General features: G+C 44.2%; 1 protein-coding gene across 1 annotated transcript in view; it reads right to left on the bottom strand.

Annotated features, from left to right (window-relative positions):
• IGDCC3 (immunoglobulin superfamily DCC subclass member 3) overlaps positions 1–22,978 on the bottom strand; it is a 169,915-nt gene extending 146,937 nt beyond the window's left edge. Inside the window, 2 exon segments of the mRNA XM_070762042.1 lie at positions 2,065–2,370; positions 22,943–22,978. Coding sequence (XP_070618143.1) covers positions 2,065–2,236 — 172 coding nt within the window. The 5' untranslated portion in view covers positions 2,237–2,370; positions 22,943–22,978.
• Positions 22,979–24,639: the final 1,661 nt, after the last annotated feature.

Raw genomic sequence — 24,639 nt, forward strand, 5'->3', positions numbered from 1 at the left:
CAAGGGAAATATTTCTTCACCCAGCGGGTCCCTCGTTTATGGAATCCACTTCCAGAAGAGGTCATGACAGCTGTCAGCCTGGATATCTTCAAGGTAGGATTGGACAGATTCATGGATGCCAAGTGTATCGGTGGTTATTGAAACGGATGTCCATTTGCCGCCTCTATGTTGGTTGAGGCAGGCAGGATTCCCTTGAGTACCATTTGTTGGGGGTCGAGAGAAAGGGAGGGTCTTGCCTTCTCTTTCTACTCAAGATCCCCATGGACAATTGGTGGGCCACTGTGTGACACAGAATGCTGGACTCGATAGGCTTTGGCCTGATTCAGCAGGACTCTTCTTGGGTTCTTAGGTTCTTATGATATGGGAACATTAATGTATTTCCAGAAAAATTGCTGAGTACAGGAACCAGAAGCACCATTCAGGAGACCCTGAGGACATAGATAAACCTCCAAGTAGCCTCAACGACTCTCTAAAAGGATGCAAACAACCAGCTGTCTGCAAGGAATATAAATCCTTCCATTCCCCACAATCATCCAGTCAGAGATGAAGAAGCTTCTCGGATGAGAAGTGAAACATCTTCAAAGGAAAAAAAAAACCCAGAAAGTCCAGTTGACTCTTGAAAAAAAGCCTCTTTGGGACAACTATGAATACCTGGATGACTGAGAATCTCCACAGAACAGCAATTTTGTTGCCACTAATCTGTGACTTGTTTTCAAAAAAACTTTTGGCCTCTGGATCCAAAAATAACCACTGTTTTTGTCTATCATGTCAACTTTTCAAGCTACATGATACCCTCAAAAGGCATACAAATTGTGTGTATAAAGTAAAAAGTTACCAGATACACTGTTTACAAAGAATAATACAAAGGCTATAATAGTTACTGCAAGTTAAATTGTGTTCATAGAAATGGTTCTTTTTTTATCAAATGGTAATTATACATATTAAAGTAAAAAAAATGCTTATAGCTTTTTCTGGAGTGTTTAATCTGTGGAACTTCTCGTTTGATGCTCCAACAATAGTCAGCCATCATATGTGGGGGCAATAGCCTAGCTCTGTTAAAAAGTGCTATTGCTAACATGTTGTAAGCTGCCCTGAGTCTAAGGAGAAGGGCGGCATAAAAATTAAATAAATAACTGAATGAATGAACGAATGAATGAATAAATAAATAAATATGTACATCCCATCTACCTTGATCCCGTGCCTCCAGGACCTTCAATCTTGGTGGAATTGCTCATCCTGCTCATCATTGACCTTACCAAGATTTTCCGGGAAGTTAGAAAGATGGCTATGTAAAAAATGCAATTTGATGCTCATGTTGCCTAATTAACTATATTATATACACTGCTCAAAAAAATAAAGGGAACACAATAAACGACACAGTATAAGTCCAAGTAAATCAAACTTCTGTGAAATCCAACTGTCCACTTAGGAAGCAACACTGATTGACAATCTATTTCACATGCTGTTGGACACATTCAACTTTGTACAGAACAAAGTATTCAATGAGAATAGTTCATTCATTCTGATCTAGGATGTGTTATTTGAGTGTTCCTTTTATTTTTTGAGCAGTATATATAAGATGTAGAGAAAAAAACTGAGGTGGTAGAAGAAAACTAACTACAGTTTTGAAACCAGCATGTCTAATTAACTATTTAAAAAAGCTCAAAAACCAAACTCAGCAGAAATTGTGTTACAAATTGTTCCCCAGTGTTACAGTGGTACCTCTACTTACGAACTTAATTTGTTCCATGATCAGGTTCTTAAGCAGAAAAGTTTGTAAGAAAAAGCAATTTTCTCCATAGGAAACAATGTAAAAGCAAATAATGTGTGCGATTGGGGAAATTACAGGGAGGGTGGAGGCCCTTTTTCCTCCCAGGAGATTCCTAGAGAGGCCCCACGGAGGCTTCTCCTCACCTTTTCTGGCCCTGTTTCCTTCCAGGAGATTCCTAGAGTGGCCCCACGGAGGCAAAAAAATATTGAACATCCGATTCTTATCTAGAAAAGTTTGTAAGTAGAGACGTTCTTAGATAGAGGTACCACTGTTGAGAAGAAAGGACCACTTACTTGCTGCCTGAATCCGGGCTTTCCTGCTGACCAACAAACCGAAGCGATTACGAGCCACGCAGCCGTATTCCCCTTCGTCGGAAGTGCCGTCCTCCTTCTGCTTCCGGAAGTGGGAGAAGTAGAGGGAGCCATTGGCCAGCGTCAAGGGCTCCTCGCCCTCTGCCACCAGCATCCCGTTCTTCCGCCACGTGATGCTAATGGGCTGGATCCCTTCCACTTGGCAATCCAAGACCAGCGGCTGGTCCTGCACAGCAATCTGGTCGCTCGGCTCTACGGTGAAAGCCAGCTCAGTGGAGAAGCCGAAATCTGGAATAAAAGAGAAGAGAAGATGTCCTTTTATATGCTATAACAATTGCATTAATTTATGATATAATAATAATAATAATAATAATAATGATAATAATAATAATAATAACAACAACAACAACAACAACAACAACAATTTCTGGGTAAAAATCGAGCTGCAATCACTCTTGCAAAAGCAGGGGTGGGCTACTAGCCGGAACGGGGGAACAGGAGAGATGCCTGTGGCGGGGGAGAGCACAGAACAGGCCACGCGGCCAGAATTGAGGCCACCCAACCTGCTCCCTATGCCATGGCCCCTGCAGAGGTGATCCAGGCAGAGAGCTGCTGCCGCGAGAGGCGTGGCGGGTGGGCAGGGCGAAAGGCGGCAGGGAGCCGCCATGACAGGTGCGGGTGGCAAACAGCAGCGGGCAGCAGCGAGTGGCCATTTACCTTTTTTTAAGTCTATTTCTGGAAATCTTGTCCTCATGTGCCACGCTGGGCACAGGGGCATGTAGGGGGGTGCGCACGCTCCCAGCCCGTTCCGGTAGGGCTGGGAATGATAGCCCGTCCCTGGGCATAAGCCAGTGAAAGTGGTCCCAGTGTTCCTTGGCACGCTGGGTGCAGTGCCAAAGGATCTCAGTGGACATTTGAAACCATCAGAATTGACAAATCTCTATCTGTCAATTGCAAAAGGCCGCTTTACTGAGATCGGCACACATAATTCACCACTATATCACGTAGTTCTAAGTGCTTGGGAAGCACCCAGCTGGTGATGAAATACAAAATGCAGCATACTGATCTCATTTGCTGTGTTGTATTGTTAACAACAACAACAACAACAATAATAATAATACAAAGGCAAAAAGAAGGGAAGATTGGCAAGGAAAAGTTGAAAGTAAAAGTCTGGAAGAGAAGCGTGGAAGACAGACAGACAGACAAACAGACAGACAGACAGACAGACAGATTCAATGGGAGGAAAACAACCCTGTTACTAATTTAACTGCCCCAGTGATTCACTTAACAACCACGGCAAGAAAGCTTGCAAAAACGGGTCAAGATTCACTTCACTATCTCATTTAATGACATAAATTACCTGTAGTGCTTTCACTCTTAAAAAAAAGAAAGAAAGGCCATAGCTTGGGGAGGGCGATGTTTCAAAATGCTTATTAATGAATGGTTTAATAAAAGCAGCAGGCGTTTGTTTATTCTCAGTTCGACTGCGAAAGGTAAACTGAATTTGGAAAAGTTTTGCCTTCACTTTTGACCTACAACTCAGAATCTCTGCTATCCTGCTCGGTTTCTCCATCTGCCTCATCTCAGGTTACACTCCAAATTGACCCGCTACTAATCCAATCTGGCAACTTCTGCCAACCGAGCAGTTCAAAAGCATTTAAAAAATGCAAGTAGAAAAATAGGGACCACCTTTTTTTCTTTTGAAAAATGTTTTTTTTTCTTTTTCTGCTCCATAAGTTTTCTGCTTCCATAAGTTTTTAAAAAAAGAATACATCACATATACTTTCAATAAAAATCAATATACAAATATCACTTAAAAAGCAATAGTACAATGACCTAAGTTGCACTCCAATTTTAATTTTATTATTTAATCCATCTCGATCTTCCCTCTCTCCACTGCCCTCTTCCTATCTCAGGTGGCTATTCCACCTCCAGTACCTTCTTACACCTTCTCTCCCTATTCCTCCTCCCATCTCCTCCTCCTCCTTTTCCCCCTTATCCGCCTCTTCTAACTCTTTCCTTCCTTCTCTTTCCTTCCTCCTTCTCTACCACCCCTTCTACTCTCACTCCCCACTCTCTCTTTCTTACCTACTTCCTCTTACACCCTCTAAATCCTTCCCTAAGTGAATGGTTTTAATTACAAGGAATTTTCCCCCCTTAATTATTTTTCTCCCCACCTCTAGTGGTACCTCTATCTGTATCTAGAAGCCGAAGAAGCTTCTTGGAGAAGAAGTGAAATGTCTTCCAAAAAAACCCAACAACCCCTCAAGAAACTCCAGTTGCCTCTTGAAAAAAAAGAGGGTCTACCAACCCATCAGGAGAATGTCCTGGGTTCAATTATTCTGCCTTATCGGATTCCAGATCTCAACAATTCAGGTTGTTTGACACTCCAAATTATCGGAAGAGGAATGTCAGAGACAACATTCCTGGGCAGGCAACCTTGGAGACCTTTGGCCTTCCACCTCACCTCCGGTGGGATGGGAAAACCACTTTTGAAAGTCAGAAGAATGTTTGCATTAGGGGCCAACTCAGACCCAGAGGAATACGCCTGAAACATCACAAAGAGACAAGCTGGAATGAGAAACACGGATTATTTCCCTATTTGACTTTTTAAAAGAAAAAAAAAGACCTGAAATTCTCCTGAAAAAACCGAAAAACAGCTCCAGATCAAACTACCAGAACCACCAAAAATAAATACATTAATAAATAAAATTGAATGGGCTCCACTTCCTCTTCTAGCAAATAGAAACAATTCAATGAAATGATTAATTGAGAATTGCCACTCATTTCCTAATAAGTCGCTTATTGGCTGTTTATTGCTCAAGACGCTGGGGAAAAACATCTTCGGATTGGCAAAAATGATCCCTTTCAAATCAAAACACATCGCAAGGCTGACAGGATGATATGTCGTGTCTACACACATTTATTCAGAAACAAGTTCAACATTCAGCCAGGCTTGAAGCTTTTTAGCATTTCATAAATATTTGGACATTTCTTCACCAATCAGTTATGTGCAAGTTTTCTCATCACTAACTGGTCTTCGTTAAGATAATTGCTGTACAGGTAACCCTCCAATTGCAACCACAATTGAGCCCAAAATTCTTGTTGCTAGCAAGACAACTGTTAAATGATCTTTTTTTTTGGTCACATATTATCTTCCTTGTGAACCAACAGTGGTTCTCAACCTGGGGGTCGGGATGCATTTGGGGGTCAAGTGACCACTTCAGAGGGGTCGCCTAAGACCCTGGGAAATGACAAATTTCCCATGGTGTTAGGAATTAAAACTTCTGTTCTGGCGACTTGGGACATATTTTTACCATCTGACCAATCAGGCGTTTAGAATGGGGGTGTCCCTCTGACCTTCCTGCCAATCAGCTTAAAGCTCTGTTGGGAGAATTGGTACTAGACTTATGGTTGGGGGTCACCACCACATGAGGAACTGTATTAAGGGGTTGCAGCATTAGAAAGGTTGATAGATACCGAAAGATGAGAGATAGATAGGTAGGTAGGTAGGTAGGTAGGTAGGTAGTAGATAGGTAGTAGGTAGGTAGGTAGGTAGGTATCGATAGATAAGAGAGAGATACTGATAGACAAGAGATAGATAGATAGATAGATAGATAGATAGATAGATAGATAGATAGATAGATAGATAGATACCGATAGATAGGAAAGAAAGGAAGGAAGGAAGAGAGAGAGAAAGAAAGAAAGAAAGAAAGAAAGAGTCCAGAAATGGTGCAGAAGGAGATTTTATCATAAGAAAACTATTTACTACTACTGTAAAGACATTGGGATTCCCCTTATCTGACCTATCTGTCATATGACTTGGGATCTTAAGAAAGCTGAATTTGTATTTTTTTTTAAGGCTTTGGCTCAGTCTTTCTTATCTTGGCACCATCTGGAGGAGATCCAACCCAGCTCCCCCTCCCTGCCAATTGAGGTCACCGCAAATAGCCCCACTTGAATGCTTCTTAAGAGAATTAGCTGACAAGCTCAGGTTGCTCAGGGTGAGCATCAGGACTTGGAGACCCTGCACTTTTGCGCCAGGGCTGGTGGCAGATGTCCAGGTCAGAGATAAATCAGCTTGCTTTCTGACTTGCAAGGGTTTAACCCAGGGTTGGGTTCACTTCCTCCTCTGCTGCATGACTGCTCTACGTGGGCGCATGCCCATGCCAAAAAGCTGGCCCAAAAAAGCCGAAAACAAGAAGACAACCGCAGGCACAGTGCTGGAAACTCAGTTTCTGCGCTTGCTCAGAAGAAGAAGAAAATGTGTTTTTTTTTTAAAAAAAATCCAAAAATAATAAGATGGCAGCACCCACAGACCAGCACTGACCAGTGATGGACTCCTACAGGTACGGTCAGGTATACAGAACCAGGAGAAAAAATTTGAACTTTTTTCTTTTTTTCCCTTCTGGGCTCTGGCTGTTTTTTTTAATTTATTTTTAATGTGTTTTTCCTATTGCATTAAATGAGGTTGAATGTGTATAATTTTAGAAGAGTTGTGAGTGCATGTGTACATACACATATAGTTTATATAGTAGATAATGTATATTTTTTTTGTGCCTGTGTGTAATATGTATGTATACATATGGCAAGTATACTTAGAATTAAATAGTATATTTTGGATGTTCAATAATAGTAAATAGAGAGGGAAATTGTATCTCTTGGAGGCAAGGAGAGGCCAGGCACCCTAACCCAAACCCTTGATGTGAGTGACGTCAAGTTGCCCACTTTTAAGCCAGTCACATGATCTTTAAGCAGTGATGGGCTACCAAAATTTTTACTACCACACTGTGGACGTGGCTTATGCATTTTCTTTCAACATCTTTCAGTGCAAATTGGGTACTCTGGGGTGGAGCTCCATTTTTGCTACACCACTGCATTCCCCACTCTCCCCCATCCAAGCAGTAGCCCACCCCTGCCTTTAAGCCACCCCCCCAGTCACATGATTGTCAAGCCACTCCCTCCTGGTCACATGGCCGGCAAGCCACACCCACAAAATAAGCCATGCCCACAGTGTGGTAGTAAAAAAATTGCAGCCCTTCATTGGCACTGACTAAACCGGTTCCGTGACATCATTGTGACGTCACCAGCAGGTCGCTACCAGTTCAGTCGAACCAGTCTGAATCAGGAGGCACCCACATCTGATTTAACCGAGGGAAAACGGCAGGTATGGACTTGTCTTACCATCCCTACTGGTTCGTACGTGCGTGTCACATCCAGGTGCTGACACTCTGCGCATGCCCAGAAGCTTTTGTACGTGCATGGCAGGTAATTTGCCAGCCGCCGTCAAGCAGCAGTGACCAGGGAACCGGTTCGTGGGCATGGCAAGCTGGCCTTTGCTACCGTTTTGGTTTCCTTGGCCAAATTTCCATCACCGGTTCACATGAACCAGTAGAAAGGAAGGAGAGTTCTTTTCCAAACTACTCTGGAAATTGAAGGAACCTACACAAGGGTGTACCAGGGGTCCTCAGATTATGACACAATTGAGCCCAACATTTATGTTGCTAAGTGAGTCATTTGCTAAGGGAAATTTGTCCTATTTTATAGTCTTTCATTCCACAATCACTGTCGTTGGTTAAGTTGGTAACATGGTTTTAAGACAGGATGGCTTCCCCATTAACTTTGTTGAGAAATCACAAGAAGGGAATCAAATGAGCTCGAAACACTGCAACCATCATAAATGTGAGTCACCTGTCAAATCACTGAATTTTGATCTATTCTAATTTGTCTATCATCTATCTATCTATCTATCTATCTATCTATCTATCTATCTATCTATCGTCTATCTATTCTGTCTGTCTGTTGTCTTTCTGTCTATCTGTCTGTCTGCGTCTTCTGTCTATCTATCTAGTAGCTATCTATTCTATCTTGTCTGTCTGTGTCATTCTATCTGCCTATCTATCTATCTATCTATCTATCTATCTATCTATCTATCTATCTATCTGCCTATCTATCTGTCTATCTAATTTATCTTGCCTGTCTGTCTGTCTGTCCATCCATCCATCCATCTATCATCTATCCATCTGAATGGCCCCAGGTTGCAGAAACACACTGCAGAGACAGAGTCCTGGGTGGGCTGGGAGAATCTGCCAAGGCTGCCGGAGTCTGAATGTGTAAATAATCGGAACTGGCTGAACTGTGGAGACCTTCTCCTCAAGAGCTGCTTGCACCCTAGTAAACCAATCTCCTTCTTTGCTTGGCTGTTTAGATTAGAAATGAGAGCAGATCCAATCTTGGCCCTTTTAAGCTCCGCGCAGAAGGCCAGGTTGAATTTCATACATCATGTCAACATATTTTTTTTTAATGGGTGAAACGATATCCAGCCTGTATTTTAAGCAAGGAAAGGAAGAACCGAGCAGGATAAAATGGCTTATTACATCAGTTTAAAGGAAAGCAATCCCATTCAACATCAAAAAACAAAACTCAGCCTATATAGACAGAGGAATTAATGAAAGCTAAAACCTTTGAATAATTTAAAAAGCGAGGCCCTACTTAAATATAAATGACACCATTTAATTCCGAAGCTGGAACTATGTCAGGGTGGAGAAAGCTCTTGCCTGAAACCAGATGCTGGAACAGAAGATAAAATCCAAAACAAAAATAAAGTCTTGTCCTTAAAAAAAAGTGGCACTCAATATATACCGTATTTGTCAGAGTATAAGATGCACCCTAAAAGAGTGCATCTTATACTCTGACAAATTTTAGGGCAAAACTCTTTTTTCTCCCTAAAAGAGGCTGAAAATTTGGGTGCGTCTTACACTCCGAATGTAGCTCTTTTTTTGAAGCTTTTTTCCCCCAGCCCTAATGAGGTGCTAACGATCTTCCTGGCTCTTCTGGGCTTGCAGGCTTATTTTCATTGCTACTTCAAATAAGTTTTTTTCCAGCCCTAAGTCTTTGCAGGCTTGTTTTCATGGCTCCTTCCTCCAAAAAAGGGTTTTTTCAGCCCTAATGAGATGCTAATGATCTTCCTGGCTTGCAGGATTTTGTCATTGCTACTTCCCCCAAATAAGGTTTTTTTCCCCCACAGCCCTAAGTCTTTGCAGGCTTGTTTTCATTGCTACTGCCTGGATGAAGATTTTTTCCAGCTCTAACCAGGGGATAAAATAATGTGCTGAAGCTGATCAGACTAAAGACGCCAGCCAGATTAATACTTGATGTTCTGATTTCACGCTGATTCGCGTGGAATAATACTTGGAATAAAGGAACTCTCAATGAATCTAATTATAAAACATATCCTCTTTATTTCTCCTTATGTTTCACTTCTGCACGCAGTTTTCTTTCCTTATCATTATTATCTCAGCAATAGATAAGCCTGGAAGTAGCATGAAAAATATTCCACAAGTCATTCTAAAATTTATGGCTAATTAAGGCTAGCCAGGAGTCATAAAGAAACAGATAATAAATCACACATCATGCTTATTCAGAGCAAGTTTCAGGATGCAGCCATACTTTTTAGCATCTCTTCCGTCTCACACCCGGATGTGACATAATTATTTATTTATTAGATTTGTATGTCGCCCCTCTCCAAGGACTCGGAGCGGCTTCCAACAACAGTACAATTTACAAATCCAATATTAAAAACCAGAACATATTAATAAACCCTTATTAAAAACAATCACACAATTCAGCGAACCATACATAACATGGAACAACATTTCTGGCAACATAGGTGGGTTTTCAAGAGTTTGCGGAAAGCAAGGAGGGTGGGGGCAGTCCTAAACTCTGGGGGGAGCTGATTCCAGAGGGCTGGGGCGGCCAAAGAGAAGGCTCTTCCCCTGGGTCCCGCCAAACGACATTGTTTTGTCGAAGGAACCCGGAGAAGGCCGACTCTGTGGGACCTAATCGATCGCTGGGATTCGTGCGGCAGAAGGTAGTCTCGGAGATATTCTGGTTAATTACTCTCTACTATCTCCACCCTCTTTCTTCCCTGCGTTTTCACCATCTTTGAAAGCGAGCGTCCCTCCCTCTGTGGTCTCCCCCATTTGTGTCACCGGAATTCATCTCTAGGTCATTAGCTGCGTGGTCTACACTAACATTGCTAACTGTCGGTAGAGCAGGGAGATTTATGATCTCTAAATCCCAGTCATCCTACGAATCTGAAAGCTCCTCATGCTGCGAGGGAGTACACACAGCACTTAGTAGGTAGATCCCCCTCCCACCCTATTTTTCTCCCCCAGAACTAAGGAGCATCTTATATTCCAAAAAATATGGTAACCATTTTTAAACCATTCATTTAAAACTTGGAGCTACCAATGAAGAATGTTTGGGGACTGCAATAGTCCAGCAGGCAGCCACAAGGGCCGTGTTGGTTGGGCTCAGATACTCCCACATTAATCCAGCAGTCCGTGAGCTTCACTGGCTGCCGACTGGTCTCCGAATGCAATTCAAGGTGTTGGTTATCACCTATAAAGCCCTACATGGCATTGGACCAGATTATTTACAGGAGTGTCTTCTGCCTCACACACCCCAGCGACCAGTTGGGTCGCACAGAATCAGCCTCTTCCGAGTCCCGTCGGCCAAACAATGCCAAATGGCAGGTCCACAGGGAAGAGCCTTCTCTGTTTTGGCCCCGGCCCTCTGGAACCAACTCCCCCCGGAGATCAGCACTGCCCCACTCTCCTTGCTTTTTGAAAGGCGTTAAAAACACATCTGTGCCGGCAGGCCAGGGACCTTGAGCAAAAGCTTCACTCCAGCCACTTGCAAGAAGGAGGAATGATGGTCTGTTTTTATTGTGGGTTTTTAGTATGTTTAATGTTTTAATGTTATTATTGTCATTGTATCTATTTTTATTCTTGTGAGCCGCCCTGAATCCACAAAGAGAAAGGCAGCAGCCTATAAATATAATAAATATAATAAATATAATAAATATAATAAATATAATAAATATAATAAATATAATAAATATAATAAATATAATAAATATAATAAATATAATAAATATAATAAATATAATAAATATAATAAATATAATAAATATAATAAATATAATAGATATAATAAATATATATTCCAAGTCCTTGGAAAGGGGCGGCATACAAATCTAATAAATTATTATTATTATTATTATTATTATTATTATTATTATTATTATTACAATATTATTATTATTATTACTATTACTATTGTTGTTGTTATTGTTATTATTATTATTATTAATAATACATAAACAAACAAACAAATCTTCATAGACATTTGCTCTCTGGATTTGATATCCTCAGTAATCATCCATTCAAAGGAATGAACGCAGCCAAGGAATTCTTTTTCATCAGCACTTGGACAACCAACCTCCCATCTGATTGGATGGAAACTGATCAAAGGGAGAAGTAGCTAAAAGTAATCTCTTGACAGGGAGAACAATTAACCAGTGGAACAGCTTGCCTTCAGAAGTTGCTGGGTGCTCCATCACTTGGAGCCTTTTAAGAGACTGGACAGCCATTTTGTCTGCAATGGTATAAGGCAGGGGTGTCAAACTCAAATTTTATGGAGGGCTGCATTAGGGTTGTGTTTGACCTCAGGGGGCTGGGGTGGGTGTGGCCAGCCCAAGGTCACTCCTGTAGGGGGCACTGTGGTGCCCCAAGCCTGCGGTGCTCCCAACCTCCATTTTCATTGGCACGGGCACTGCGGGCTGGTTGTTGGCTGTTTCCAAGGTGGCCTCACAGACCAGATCTAAGCACCCCATGAGCCAGATCTGGCCCTGGGGCCTTGAGTTTGACACCCCTAGTGTAGGGTCTCCTGCTTGAGTAGGGGGTTGAACTAGAAGACTTCCAAGGTCCCTTCCAATTCTATCTGTCTGTCTGTCTGTCTGTCTGTCTGTCTGTCTCCCTCCCTCCCTCCCTACCTACCTACCTACCTATCTGATTGATTTTAATGCTGCCCAACTCCCAAGGGACTCTGGGCAGCTTACAACCAAAAATATAACATCCAAATATTACTAAAAACAGTTTTAAAACAATTAAAATAAAACAGTGAAACTTGTGCATACTATTTATGGCTGGATCTCGATGATTACCATCATCAGATCAACGACCTCAGGCCTGCCAGAAAAGCCAGGTCTTTACCACTTTCTGTAAGGCCAGTAGGGTGGGGGTAGGCCGGATCTCCGGAGGTAGCTGGTTCTAGAGTCAGAGCAGCCACAGAGAAGACCCTTCCCCATGGGGGCCCATCAGCCAATACTGTTTAGCTGACGGGACCTGGAGAAGACCAACCCTGTGGGCCCTTACCGGTCACTGGGAGCTATGTGGTAGAAGGCGGTATCTAAGTCTTTCTTTCTTTCTTTCTTTCTTTCTTTCTTTCTTTCCTTCTTATACCAGTTCTAGCTATCTGGTGCTTCACATTTATGAAGGGTTTGGCTTTTGAGAGTTTGTCAGGGAGAGAGAAGGTGGGGGAGAGAGAAAGTGCGGAGGGCGGAGGAAATCAGCATTATTTCAATCATCTTAATTGCATGTTATTATCTCCCCTGACATTGTAACAGGCCTGTGCTAACAATCGGAGTTGCCTAATTATTACCAGTGCTTTATGCCTCACCAGGACCCTGCCTAAATGTTCCTTCTACCTTTGTTGGCTAAAGGTACAAGCCTCAGGAATTTAATTTTGCTGAGATGAGCTACCCGGCCCCTTTAATTATTTATTTCCCAGGAGGCCTCTGATGCCCACTTAATAAGGTCACAGCATTTTTTTTCTTTTCCCCTGCCTTCTCTGAATCGGTCTCTTCTTTCTATCTTCCTGGCTGATTTTTTTCTCTTAGCTGTTTGCTGTGATTGCAGATAAATTCTACTTGTGAACCTGGTGTTTTCGGTTTTCCCGAAAACTTAACAAAAAACAGCTCGCCAACACAACTCTTGTATCAGAAGATTGGACAACTTAAACCCACTTCATGTGCCAGTGGTGGGTTGCTGGCGGTTCAGATCGGTTCGTCCCAACCGGTTGGCGGAAATTGGCTCCCCACTCACCAAACTGGCAGTAATAGCCTACTGGCCATGCCCCCAAACTGGTTCTCCAGTTGCCGCCGCTAGTAAAGAACCCTCTGCACATGCAAAAATTCTTCTGGGCATATGCAGAGGGTCATTTCCCCATCGTAACGCACACTTCCAATGCTGTAGGAAAGGTATGTGGAACCCATCCCTGCTCACATCCGTTCTAGCTACAAAGTGGTCATTTGCTTCTCCAAGCCGCTCTGAGTCTTTGGAGAGGGGGGGCATACAAATCTAATAAATTATTATTATTATTATTAACGCCAGATCAAGGGCCTCCAACCTTTCAAACCTCAGGAACAACTCAATTCGTACTTTTAAATTCTACGGGCCACTAATAGGATCTGCTTAATGACTGGCTGGGTGGCTGTGGCTAGGTGGTCATGTGACTGGGTGGGTGAGGCCAACTCGACGTCACTCACGTTGATGGGTGCCTCACTGGCCTCTACTCGCACCTCCCCTGGCAGCCACACCTCGCCTGCCCTCTCGGGCTCCTTGGGGCCCCAACAGGAAGCAGTTGTTGGAGCTAAGCAGCCAGCAGGAGAAAGAGTTGGCAAAACATCTGGCTCAGTTCAAATTGGATCTGACTGAGAAGCAGGAGCCCTGATTTAGTGCAATATTGTTAGTGTTATGTACATAAAAGTTGGATTTGGCAATATAATATAAACAAGCTAACAATGAATGCTTGTATGTATTGAAGCACTATAGCTTTAAGAGTTAGTGTTGGGAATTGCCACAAGAGGGAGCCAGAAGCGTGTGTTTTTCTGCTCATTTTGTGCTGATTCATTGTGACTGCTGTAGTAAGAACTACGTGTTCAATGACAGTTTATGTATTTGTAAGCTGTACAAGTAAGACTTGTAGTATTGTTAATGTATTGAGACTTATAGACTGATTTGACTATGTATGACTGGACTGTTTAACTCGACTATGATATTTGCTAAAATAAATGCTATTTTATACGCTTTAATGTATGAGGTTTGTATGACTGAACCATTATTCATATCTCCTGGCTATCTGCAGGATATCTGCTAGAATTCCATGTTTCCTTTGCGTATGTGTATCTTTGATAACTCAGGGCTCACTCTGCATACTCCTTAACAAATATTAAAAATGCAAATAATTTTTCTGCGGACCACCAACATTCTCTCAAGTAGCACCAGTGGTCTAGGGACCACCAGTTGGGGACCACTGCCCCAGATCACGTCTATAAAATTAAGGTCTGCCTATTGGATATATGATTGCCATTCCTCGGGTGCCCTTGGTTGGATAACAAAGACGAACAGGGGGAGAAGGTATTAGGGGTAGTCCTCAAATGCCACTGAGTCTAGAATTTTCTGTTGTTAAGCGAGACATCTGTTAAGTGAGTTGTGTTCCATTTTATGCTCTATCTTTCCACAGTTGATAAGTTGCTTCCCATCGACTTTGCTTGTCAGCAGGTCGCAAAAGGAGATCACATGGCCCTGGGATACTGCAATGGTCATAAGTGTGATTCAGTTGCCAAGGCATCTGGATTTTGATCATGTGATGGTGGGGAATACTGCAAAGGTCGTAAGTGTGAAAAATGCTCATAAGTTTTATTTTTCAGGGTTGTTGTAACTCTGAACTGTCACTAAATGAATAGTTGTAAGTTGAGGATTACCTGTACTTGATGGAGAATGGTGTCTCATTGTTACTTGAATGCAGTGAAGGGCTGCAAAAATTCTTACAACCACACTGTGGGCGTGGCTTGTTTCATGGGTAGGACTTGCAGGTCATGTGACTTGACTCATGGGAGTGGCTTGATGGTCAAGTGACTGGGGGTGGCTTAAAGGTCAAGTGACTGGCTTAAAGGTGGCCAACTTGACATCACTCACGTCCAGGGTTAGGGTTAGGGTGCCTGACCTCTCCTCGCTTCAAAGAGACACAATTTCTCTCTCTATTTACTATTAATGAACATCCAAAATATACTATTTAATTCTATGTATATATGCCAAACGTATACATACATATTACACAAAGCCACACAAAAAATATACATTATCTACTATATAAACTGTACACATAAGCGCGCACACACAGCTCTTCTAAAATTATACACATACCTCATTTACTGCGATAGGAAAAACATCCCCAGAGCCCAGAAGGGAAAAAAAGAAAAAAATTCAATTTTTTTCTACCGGTTCTGCATACCTGCCCATACTCGTAGGAGCCCATCACTGCAGTGTAGCCCATTCCTGGTGTAGGGTCTTGGGCAGGGGGCTGGACTAGATCAGTGTTTTTTCAACCAGTGTGCCACGGCACACTAGTGTGCCATGAGACATGGTCAGATGTGCCATGGGGAAATTAAACATGGGTCTCCAAACTATGGCCCGTGTGCTGGATATGGCCCGCGGAGGCCATTTATCCGGCCCGCCTCCAGCTGCCTCCATTCGAACATAAACATTCCCCTCACAATCCCTCCAGCTATCAGCGACAGGAAGAGTAGAGGCACAGGGAACGCTCACTGACCAATCACCTTCTAGGATTCATCCCGACCCCTAGCGATGAACCAATAGCAGGCCGCCTCTCATCCACACCCAGAAAGGTCCCTGCTTGGTCTGTCTGTCTGTCTGTCTGTCTGTCTCTCTCTCTCTCTCTCTGTATCTATCTATCTATCTATCTATCTATCTATCTATCTATCTATCTATCTATCTATCTATTAGATTTGTATATGCCGCCCCTCTCCGAAGACTCTTGTCATTGTGTGGCCGAGGCGAGTAGTTGAAGCTGCTACTCCTCCCCATGGTCCCGATTTCTAATCCTGGTCAGGACTGGAGGCAAATGCTGCCACCACTAGATGAAGCCTCAAGCCTCAGCTGGTTATGTCTATCCTGGTGGTGTATATAGATATTTGACCTTTTTCTTTTTTATAAGAGGCCCCCGCAGAGAGTGATATACAATGCATCACAATGTTATCTATAGTTAGAGTGTCATTTTGTGTCATTTTGGTTGGTGGTGTGCCCCAGGATTTTGTCAATGTAAAAAATGTGCCGTGGCTCAAAAAAGGTTGAAAATCATTGGACTAGATGACCCAGAAGGTCCCTTCCAACTCTGTTAATCTTTATAACTGCGCTGTAAAAGCTGGTGTCCCTCTAGGCTGCAACAGGTTACATTTAACCTAGTTATTCACAGAAGGGACAAAAAACTGGGGGCTCCATTGTTGCCATAAGCCTTTATTGGTTACATATTTAGAAGCTGGATAGCAGCAACAATTGGCAGATTAAATAATAATAATAATAATAATAATAATAATAATAATAATAATAACAACAACAACAACAACAACAGTAACAACAACAATAGTAACAACAACAATAGTAACAACAACAACAACAACAACAACAATAATAATAATAATAATAAACAGCTGTAAAGCATCCCAGTTTTTCGTACAGTGTTTCCCAGGAAAAGGCTGTTTAATGCTCTTCTGTTCCGTGTGTGTGTGTGTGTGTGTGTGTGTGTGTGTGTGTGTGTGTGTGTGTTGGGAGTCGGGTCTCCGGTGGGCGGGGTTGGAAAAGGGGCTCTGACATTTGTTGCGAATACCATAATTCACAGCACTGCAATATAAAGCATATTACTTTCAAGGATCAAGGGGGGGGGGAAACGTCGTAATCTCCTACTTTTCAGCTTTTCAATGTCTACTTTCCCGACTTTAAGCCATCATTTCACCCAATTATGTTAAGGGAACTACTTAGGATTCTACCACTTTCACATGTCTCACCGGCTTAACCGCTGACAAAGGCAAAGACCTAAACTGAATTTAAGTCTTTTCTTTTCGGCTGAGGAAGGCATAATTTGCAGCATTTTGTCTTTTTTTTTGCCTTAGCCAAATTTATGTTCACCCAAGATGCTATTTTATAAATCCCTAGTTAAAAATCTAAACTTATGGGATAAAACCCACTATGTGGATTCTGTAGGACTGAACCATAGACTAACCACCTTGGCTGTGATCAAAGCTGTTTCCCAAAAGACAGCACCTTTTTAGATACCAGGTAGTCTTTCTTTCTTTCTTTCTTTCTTTCTTTCTCTCTTTCTCCCTCTCTCTCCCTCTCTCTCTCTCTCTCTTTCTTAACTTATATGCCACCCAACTCCCTAAGAACTCTGGGCAGCTTCCAACAAAAACCAACATTACAAACAAGTTAAAATACTTAATTAAAACACTAATAAAAACCATACATATCTTTCAATATCACTCATGGTTGGATTTGGACAGTATCACATTTGATCAACGGCCTCAGGCCTGCCGGAAGAGCCAAGTCTTAACAGCTTTGCAGAAGGCCAATAGGGTGGGAAGGGTACGGATCTCCGGAGGGAGCTGGTTCCAGGGAGCCAGAGCCACCACAGCGAAGGCCTTTCCCCCATGGTCCCGCCAGGTGACATTGTTTAGCTGATGGGATCCGGAGAAGGCCAACCTTCTGGACCCTTATCGGTCGCTGGGGGCTATGTGTCAGAAGGCGGTCCTGAAGATAGTCTGGCCCTAAGCCAGTGATGGCAAACCTATTTTCCCTCGGGTGCTGAAATAATGTGAGCATGCACTATCACATATAAATGTTTGTTTGTTTATTATTTATTTATTTATTTACTGACTGACTGATTAATTGATTTTATTTTATTTCTATGTCACCCTTCTTGAAATCCTTAGAATTTAATGCCTGGGAGGGCAAAAACAGCTTCCCCTGCCCCCGGAGGCCCTCTGGAGGCCAGAAACGACCTCTCAGAGCCTCTGTGTGAGCCAAAAATCAGCTGGCCAGCACACAAATGCGCACTGGAGCTGAGCTAGGCCAATGGCTTGTGTGCCAGCAGATATGGCTCTGCGTGCCACTTGTAGCACCTGGGCCATAGGTTCGCCATCACTGCCCTAAGCCATGCAGGGCTTTATAGGTGATAACCTTTGACATACAAAAGTTCATTTAATGACTGTTCACAGTTACAATGGCATTGAAAATATTGACTTACGACCATTTTTCATACGTATGACTGTTGCAGTATCCCCATGGTCATGTGATTTACATTCAGATGCTTGACGACCGATTCACATTTATGACGTTTGCAGTGTCCCTAACAAGCAAAGTCAATGGGGAAGCCAGATTCACTTAACAACCATGTGGCTCATTTAACAACGGCAGTGATTCACCTAACACTACCTGTACTTGGCATATGATTCACATTTATGGCGGTCACGTGGGGTCACATCATGATCTCCTTTTTGTGACCTTCTGACAAGCAAAGTCAAGGGGGAAACCCGACTCACTTAACAACCATATTCCTCACTTAACAACAGCCATGATTCGCTTAACTACTCTGGCAAAGAAAGGTCGTATGTTGGGGCAAAACTCACTCGTCTCGCTTAGCCACATAAATTTTGGGCCTAATTATGGTCGTAAGTCAAGGACTACCTGGACTATAAAGGAACACCCCCAAAGTAGTCTCGGAGTCTTGGTGGATAACCAACTGAATATGGGCCAGCAATGTGCGGTGGCGGCTTAAAAAGCGACACAACCTTAAGCTGCATCAACAGGGTGATACACTCCAAGACCAGGGAAGTATTAATACCACTCTATAATGCCCTGGTCAGACCACACCTGGAGTATTGTATCCAGTTCTGATCACCACACTTCAAAAGAGACATTGAAACTCTGGAGAAGGTGCAGAAAAGAGCAACCAAAATGATAAAGGGACTAGAAACCAAGACATACAAAGAGAGGTCGCAGGAACTGGATAGTATAGTGAGAAGAAGGTCCAAGGGAGACATGATAGCAGTCTACAGGTACTTGAGGGGTTGCCACAGAGAGGAGGGGGTCACACTATTTTTCAGGGCACCAGTGGGCCAGACGAGGAAGAGCAGGTGGAAGCTGATCAAGAAGAGATTCAACCTGGACATAAGGAAGAACTTCCTGACAGTCAGAGCAATCAACCAATGGAATGGCCTGCCAGCGGAGGTTGGGAACGCCCCAACTCTGGACATATTCAAGAGGAGATTGGACTGCCATCTGGCTTGGGAGGTGGAGGGTTTCCTGCTTGAGCAGGGGGCTGGACTTGATGACCTGCAAGGTCCCTTTCAACACAAACAACTAACTAACTAACTAACTAACTAACTAACTAACTAACTAACTAACTAACTAACTAACTAACTAACGTGGAAAAGAGGAGTGCCTCTGAGCACACTGAAGTATGCAGCTCACAAACTCCCGGGCATAAATGATTTTAAAAATCCATTTGAGATCTAAACATCCATGCATCCAAAAATATCCTTTAAAATATATATAGATCTGATTCGAATTCTCTCCGCCAAACTCTACATGATGTAGTCTCTTCATCAATTTATTTCCCAAATTCTGTACCATTAAACCATAAAGATCTCTTGCAAAAAACCAAGATGCAATCTGTGCTCTCAACCATCCTGTTTTCAACAGAAGCCACCCAGATGCCTTCTCTCGTGGGGAGGGGAGGGGAGAATGGCCCTCCCCCCTTTGGCCATCACAACCAATAGCCGTTTCCTTACACGCATGCGTGCATACCCCCCCTCCGCCTCCTTGTGTCCTTTTATTCTGGATTAATTAATTCACCATTACCCAAAGGACAGCAAGGAGGGGCTGCCATTAATCACCCTTTTTTTTATCTAAAGCATGAATTGGAAAAATCTAATTCATCGGCCTTTGGAGAAGAGCCGATTCCACCCATCTCCTAAAGAAACCAGTTCTATAGCCAACCCACGGAGATTTCCCACAGTGGATCTGTTTCTTTGCTTTGTTTTAAAAGGCAAGAGTGTTGAGTTGGATCTCCTGGATTTACAAGAATATTTAGATAAATTTTTGGTACTTCATGATAAACATCAAGTGAGCAAAGCATGAGAAAAAGAGAAAGAGAGAGGGAGGGAGGGAGGGAGGGAGGGAGAGGGAGGGAGAGAGAGAGGGAAGGAAGGAGAGAGTGAGAGGAAGGGAGGGAAGGAGAGAGAGGGGGGATGGAGAGAGAGAGGAAAGGAGAGAGAGGGGGGGAAGGGAGAGAGAGGGAGGGAGGGAAGGAGAGAGAGGGAGAGAGGGAAGGAAGGAAGGAGAGGGGGAGGGAAGGAGAGAGGGAGGGAGAGGGATGGAGAGAGAGAGAGAGAGAGAGGAGAGGGGAGGGGAGCTCTTATTGTACTCAGGGCTACTGAAGGTCCCAAGAAGAGAAGAGGATGGGAGAATGTCTATGAATATTTTCAATCATCCATGTCACCCTTGACCCAAACTAAGTTTCCCCTCCCCCTTGCCAAAAAAGGTAACTGAATTTTCTTGATTTCCGCCTTTCTTTGAAAATATTTCGCTTCTCATCCAAGAAGTTTCAAAGGATGATCAGAACTGCAGAGAAAACAGTTGCTGCCAGCCTGCCTTCCATTGAGGACCTGGATCCTGGACACAAACTGTTTCAACTCCTTCCCTCAAAATGTCACTACAGAGCACTGCACACCAAGACAACTAGACACAAGAACAGTTTTTCCCCAAATGCCATCACTCTGCTAAACAAATAATTCCCTCAACACTGTTAAACTATTCACTGGCTGCATTACTGTTACTATTAGTCTTCTCACCCATCTCCTCCCACTTTTGACTGTATGATTGTAACTTTTTGCTTGTATCCTTACAAGTTATATTAATATTGATTGTTTCCTGGTTGCTTATTTGTACCCTATGACAATCATTAAGTGTTGTACCTCATGATTCTTGACAAATGTATCTTTTATTTTATGTACACTGAGAGCATATGCACCAAAGACAAATTCCTTGTGTATCCAATCACACTTGGTCAATAAGAATTCTATTCTGTTCTGCTCTGTTCTATTCTATCCTATCCTATTCCAATTCTATTCTGTTCTATTCTATTGTGTTCTATTCTATTCCAATTCTATTCTGTTCTATTCTATTTCCATTTATTCTATTTCCATCTATTTTATTCTGTTCTATCCTATCTCATCCTATCCTATTCCAATTATATTCTGTTCTATTCTATTGTGTTCTATTCTATTCCAATTCTATTCTGTTCTATTCTATTTCCATTTATTCTATTTCCATCTATTTTATTCTGTTCTATCCTATCTCATCCTATCCTATTCCAATTATATTCTGTTCTATTCTATTCCAATTCTATTCCATTTTATTCTATTCTGTTCTGTTCTACTCTATTCCAATTCTATTCTATTCTGTTCTATTCTATTTCCATCAATTATATTATAATTCCATCTATTCTGTTCTGTTCTATTCTATTCCAATTCCGTTCTGTTTTATTCTATTCTAATTCTATTCTATTCTGTTCTATTCTATTTCCATCTATTCCATTCTGTTCCATTCTATTCTAGTCTATTCCAATCCTATTCTATTCTTCTTCTTCAGTTCTGAACAAGTTCTTTGGGTGTCAAGAAAAACATTTTCCAAGAAAAAAGAAAAGGAAAATCCAGCTGGCTTTGGGGAAAAGCACCTTTGGGACAAGAGGATGGGAGGGATCCACAAAGGCAACCCATTACTACAGGGCGGTTTACAACCCCAGGAGAAACAGCAGCATGGAGCCACTGAGTAGCTCAACCTGTCTTCTTTGTCCCAAGGCAGGCTATCTCCGGCTACATTGCTAGGGCCAAGCTGCTCCTGGTGCATCTGCTTGCCAGCTGCCTCCGAGGAAACATCTGGGTTAGAATTGGCACTGCCCAGTCCTGACTTGCCCAGGAAGGCTCTCCAGGACTCGGCACCTTTCACTCCAAACCAAGCAGCCCTATTCAATAGGACAGGCAAAACTTCCCTCCACGTTAAGCGTGGCGGGTTTTTTGCAGCTTAGCTTAAGTCGCCGAGCCACTACACACACATCCCCCCCGATCATTTCCCGCTTTTCCGCTTTATGCCAAGTGAGGCGGTCCCATAGGCCAGTGTTTCCCAGCCTTGGCAACTTGAAGATATTTGGACTTCAACTCCCAGAATTCCCCGCTGGCTGGGGAATTCTGGGAGTGAAGTCCAAATATCTTCAAGTTGCCAAGGCTGGGAAACACTGCCATAGGCTATTTCAGGAACTGGGTTAAGCCGATTGTGTGGATTCGTCCGGGAGAAAGAAAGAAGCGGAGCAGCGAGGGAAAGAAAGAGCCTCCCGGCAGCGCCCAGGCAGAGCGTGGCTTCTTTCCGGCTCCTTGGCACTTCTCCCTTCTTGGAAGAGGCCTTGTTGACAGAACCATGTGCTTTCTAGCGAGGGGAGAGGGGAGGGGGATCCCACACCCGGCAGCCACCGGCGAGGAGCGGGAAAGGACAAGGGGAGAGAAAAAGCAGGGCACCAGCAGTCGGGCGGGTGTCTTGAGTGGGTGCTGCGATCTGGAAGAAAGGGAAGAAAGGCGAGGGCGAGCTACCAAGGAAGGAAGGAAGGAAGGAAGGAAGGAAAGAGGGAAGGAAGGAAGGAAGGAAAGAGTGAAGGGACAGGAACAGAGGAAGGATGCAAAGAAAGCAAGGAAAGGTGTGAAAGGGGAGAGTAAGAGAGGAAAAACTGAAGGAAGGGAGGGAGGAAAGAAGAGACGAAGGAGAAAGAAAGGAAGATATGGAGGGAGGGAAGGAAGGAAGGAGAGAGAAAGAAAAAGAGCAAGAAAGAGAGCAAGAAAGAGAATGAAAATGAGAGAAAATGAAAGAGAAAGAAAGAAAAAGAATTAAAGAATGAGAGAAAGAGAAAGAAAGAGAAAGAAAAACAGAGAACGAACGAACGAACGAACGAAAGAAAGGAAAGAAGGAAGGAAGAAAGGAAGGAAGGCAACTTCAAAGAAAGGCTCACTGAGCTGATGAATGAAAAGAGGGGTCCGGACCCCCACTTGCCTCCCCCTCGCGCCTCGCCCTCCCCAACCTCCGCCCCGGAGCGGGCAGCCGCGCGCGCTTACCTGCTCCCAGCGCCAGCAGCAGGAAGGCGAGCGAGCAAGCCGGCGCCCGCCAAAAAGAAGCCATTGGCTCCGGGCGGCGAGCGGTGTTCACGGCCCCCCCCACCCGAACTCCCGGCCCAGCACCTCCGGAGGCCGAAAGGCGAGGCGTCGGGGCTGGGTGGGGCGTCTCCGGCGAGGCTGCGGACAAAGCGCCCGTCCGAGGGCTGCGAGCGCGGGGCTGGCGGGGCCGGGGCAGAGCCGGGCGAGGGAGGGGAGGGCTCCCGCTAAAGCCCCCTCCTCAGCCAGGGGCCGGGGTCGCCTTGCGCCATCTTGCCGGCCAGCAGCAGAAGCAGCAGCAGCATCCCTCGCGTGGCGCGGTGCGCTCCGGGCTGATGCTGTTGCTGTTGCGCCCAGCCTGGCCTCTCGTTTCTCTCTCCCCCCACAACCCGGCCCAAGCCCCTCCCTCGGGAGGCCCGCGAAGGGGCCAAGAACAAAGGCGAGCAACGGCCGGAGGGGCGAGTGACCCTCCCGCCTCTCTCCCCTCCCTCCCCGCCGCGCTCGAGGGGCTCCTGGACCAGCCCGAAGGGCGCGCGCGCTCCTGGGCACCGGGGTAGAGGGGAGAAAGGAGGCGCAAAGAAAAGCGGACCCCCCCACCCCAGAAACACCAAGCCTTCCGCGCGCACGTGCAGCCGGGCAAGGGGGACTCCTGGACTCTCGCCCCCTCCTCTTTCCTCGGGCTGGGAGAAATTGGTCTCGCTGGAGGCTGTAGGAGATGAAATAACCGGGGATTTGAGGAGGTGGGCGATGGCGCGCCAGGGTCTGAACCCATCGCCCCTGCTCCCGGGCTAGAATAATAATTAATAATAATAATAATAATTTATTAGATTTGTATGCAGCCCCTCTCCAAAAACTCTGGGCGGCTCACAACTGTCATAAACAATGTACAAATCCAATGTTTAAAACATAATTTAAAATCCCTTGTAATAAAATAATCACACAACCCAATCAAACCATACATAAACCAAGTAATTAGGGGAGGTGTCAATTTCCCCATGCCTGATGGCACAACTGAGTTTTCAACAACTTACCAAAGGCAAGGAGGGTGGGGACAGTTCTAATCTCCAAGGAGAGTTGATTCCAGAGGGCCGGGGCCACCACAGAGAAGGCTCTTCCCCTGGAGCCTGTCAGAAGACATTGCTTAGTTTATGGGACCCGGAGAAGGCCAACTCTGTGGGACCTAATCAGCCGCTGGGATTTGTGCGGCCGCAAGCGCCTGAGGGTGGTGGGCAGTGGGGAGAAGGAACCTGAAACAGCTGAGGTTTCTGTTCCCATGTGCCTGTGCCGGGTAGGGATTATGGGAGATTATGCTTGGTTCGCCCAGGTTGGTGGACAGGTGAGACTTGCCCAGGCTTGGAGGGAGGGAGGTGGGGTCTCTTCCTTCCTTTCCCAGGGAGATCTGTGCAGGAAGATCAGTCCTGGTGTCCTCCACCCTTCGGTCAGAACCAAGAAGCTTCTCGGCTGAGAAGCAAAAGGTCTTCAAGAAAAAAAAAACAAAGCCCCATTGCCTTTTGGGGAAAAAAAGCACCTTTGGGACTTTGGGTTTTGAATATTTGTAAGCTCCCCAAATGTAGTTTACAGTGGTTGTCCTTCCTCCCCTTTCACACCTCCTTCCTTCCTTCCTTCCTTCCTTCCTTCCTTCCTTCCTTCCTTCCTTCGTT

This window comes from Erythrolamprus reginae, chromosome 10 (genome assembly GCF_031021105.1).
Source record: "Erythrolamprus reginae isolate rEryReg1 chromosome 10, rEryReg1.hap1, whole genome shotgun sequence".
Lineage (NCBI taxonomy): Eukaryota > Metazoa > Chordata > Lepidosauria > Squamata > Dipsadidae > Erythrolamprus > Erythrolamprus reginae.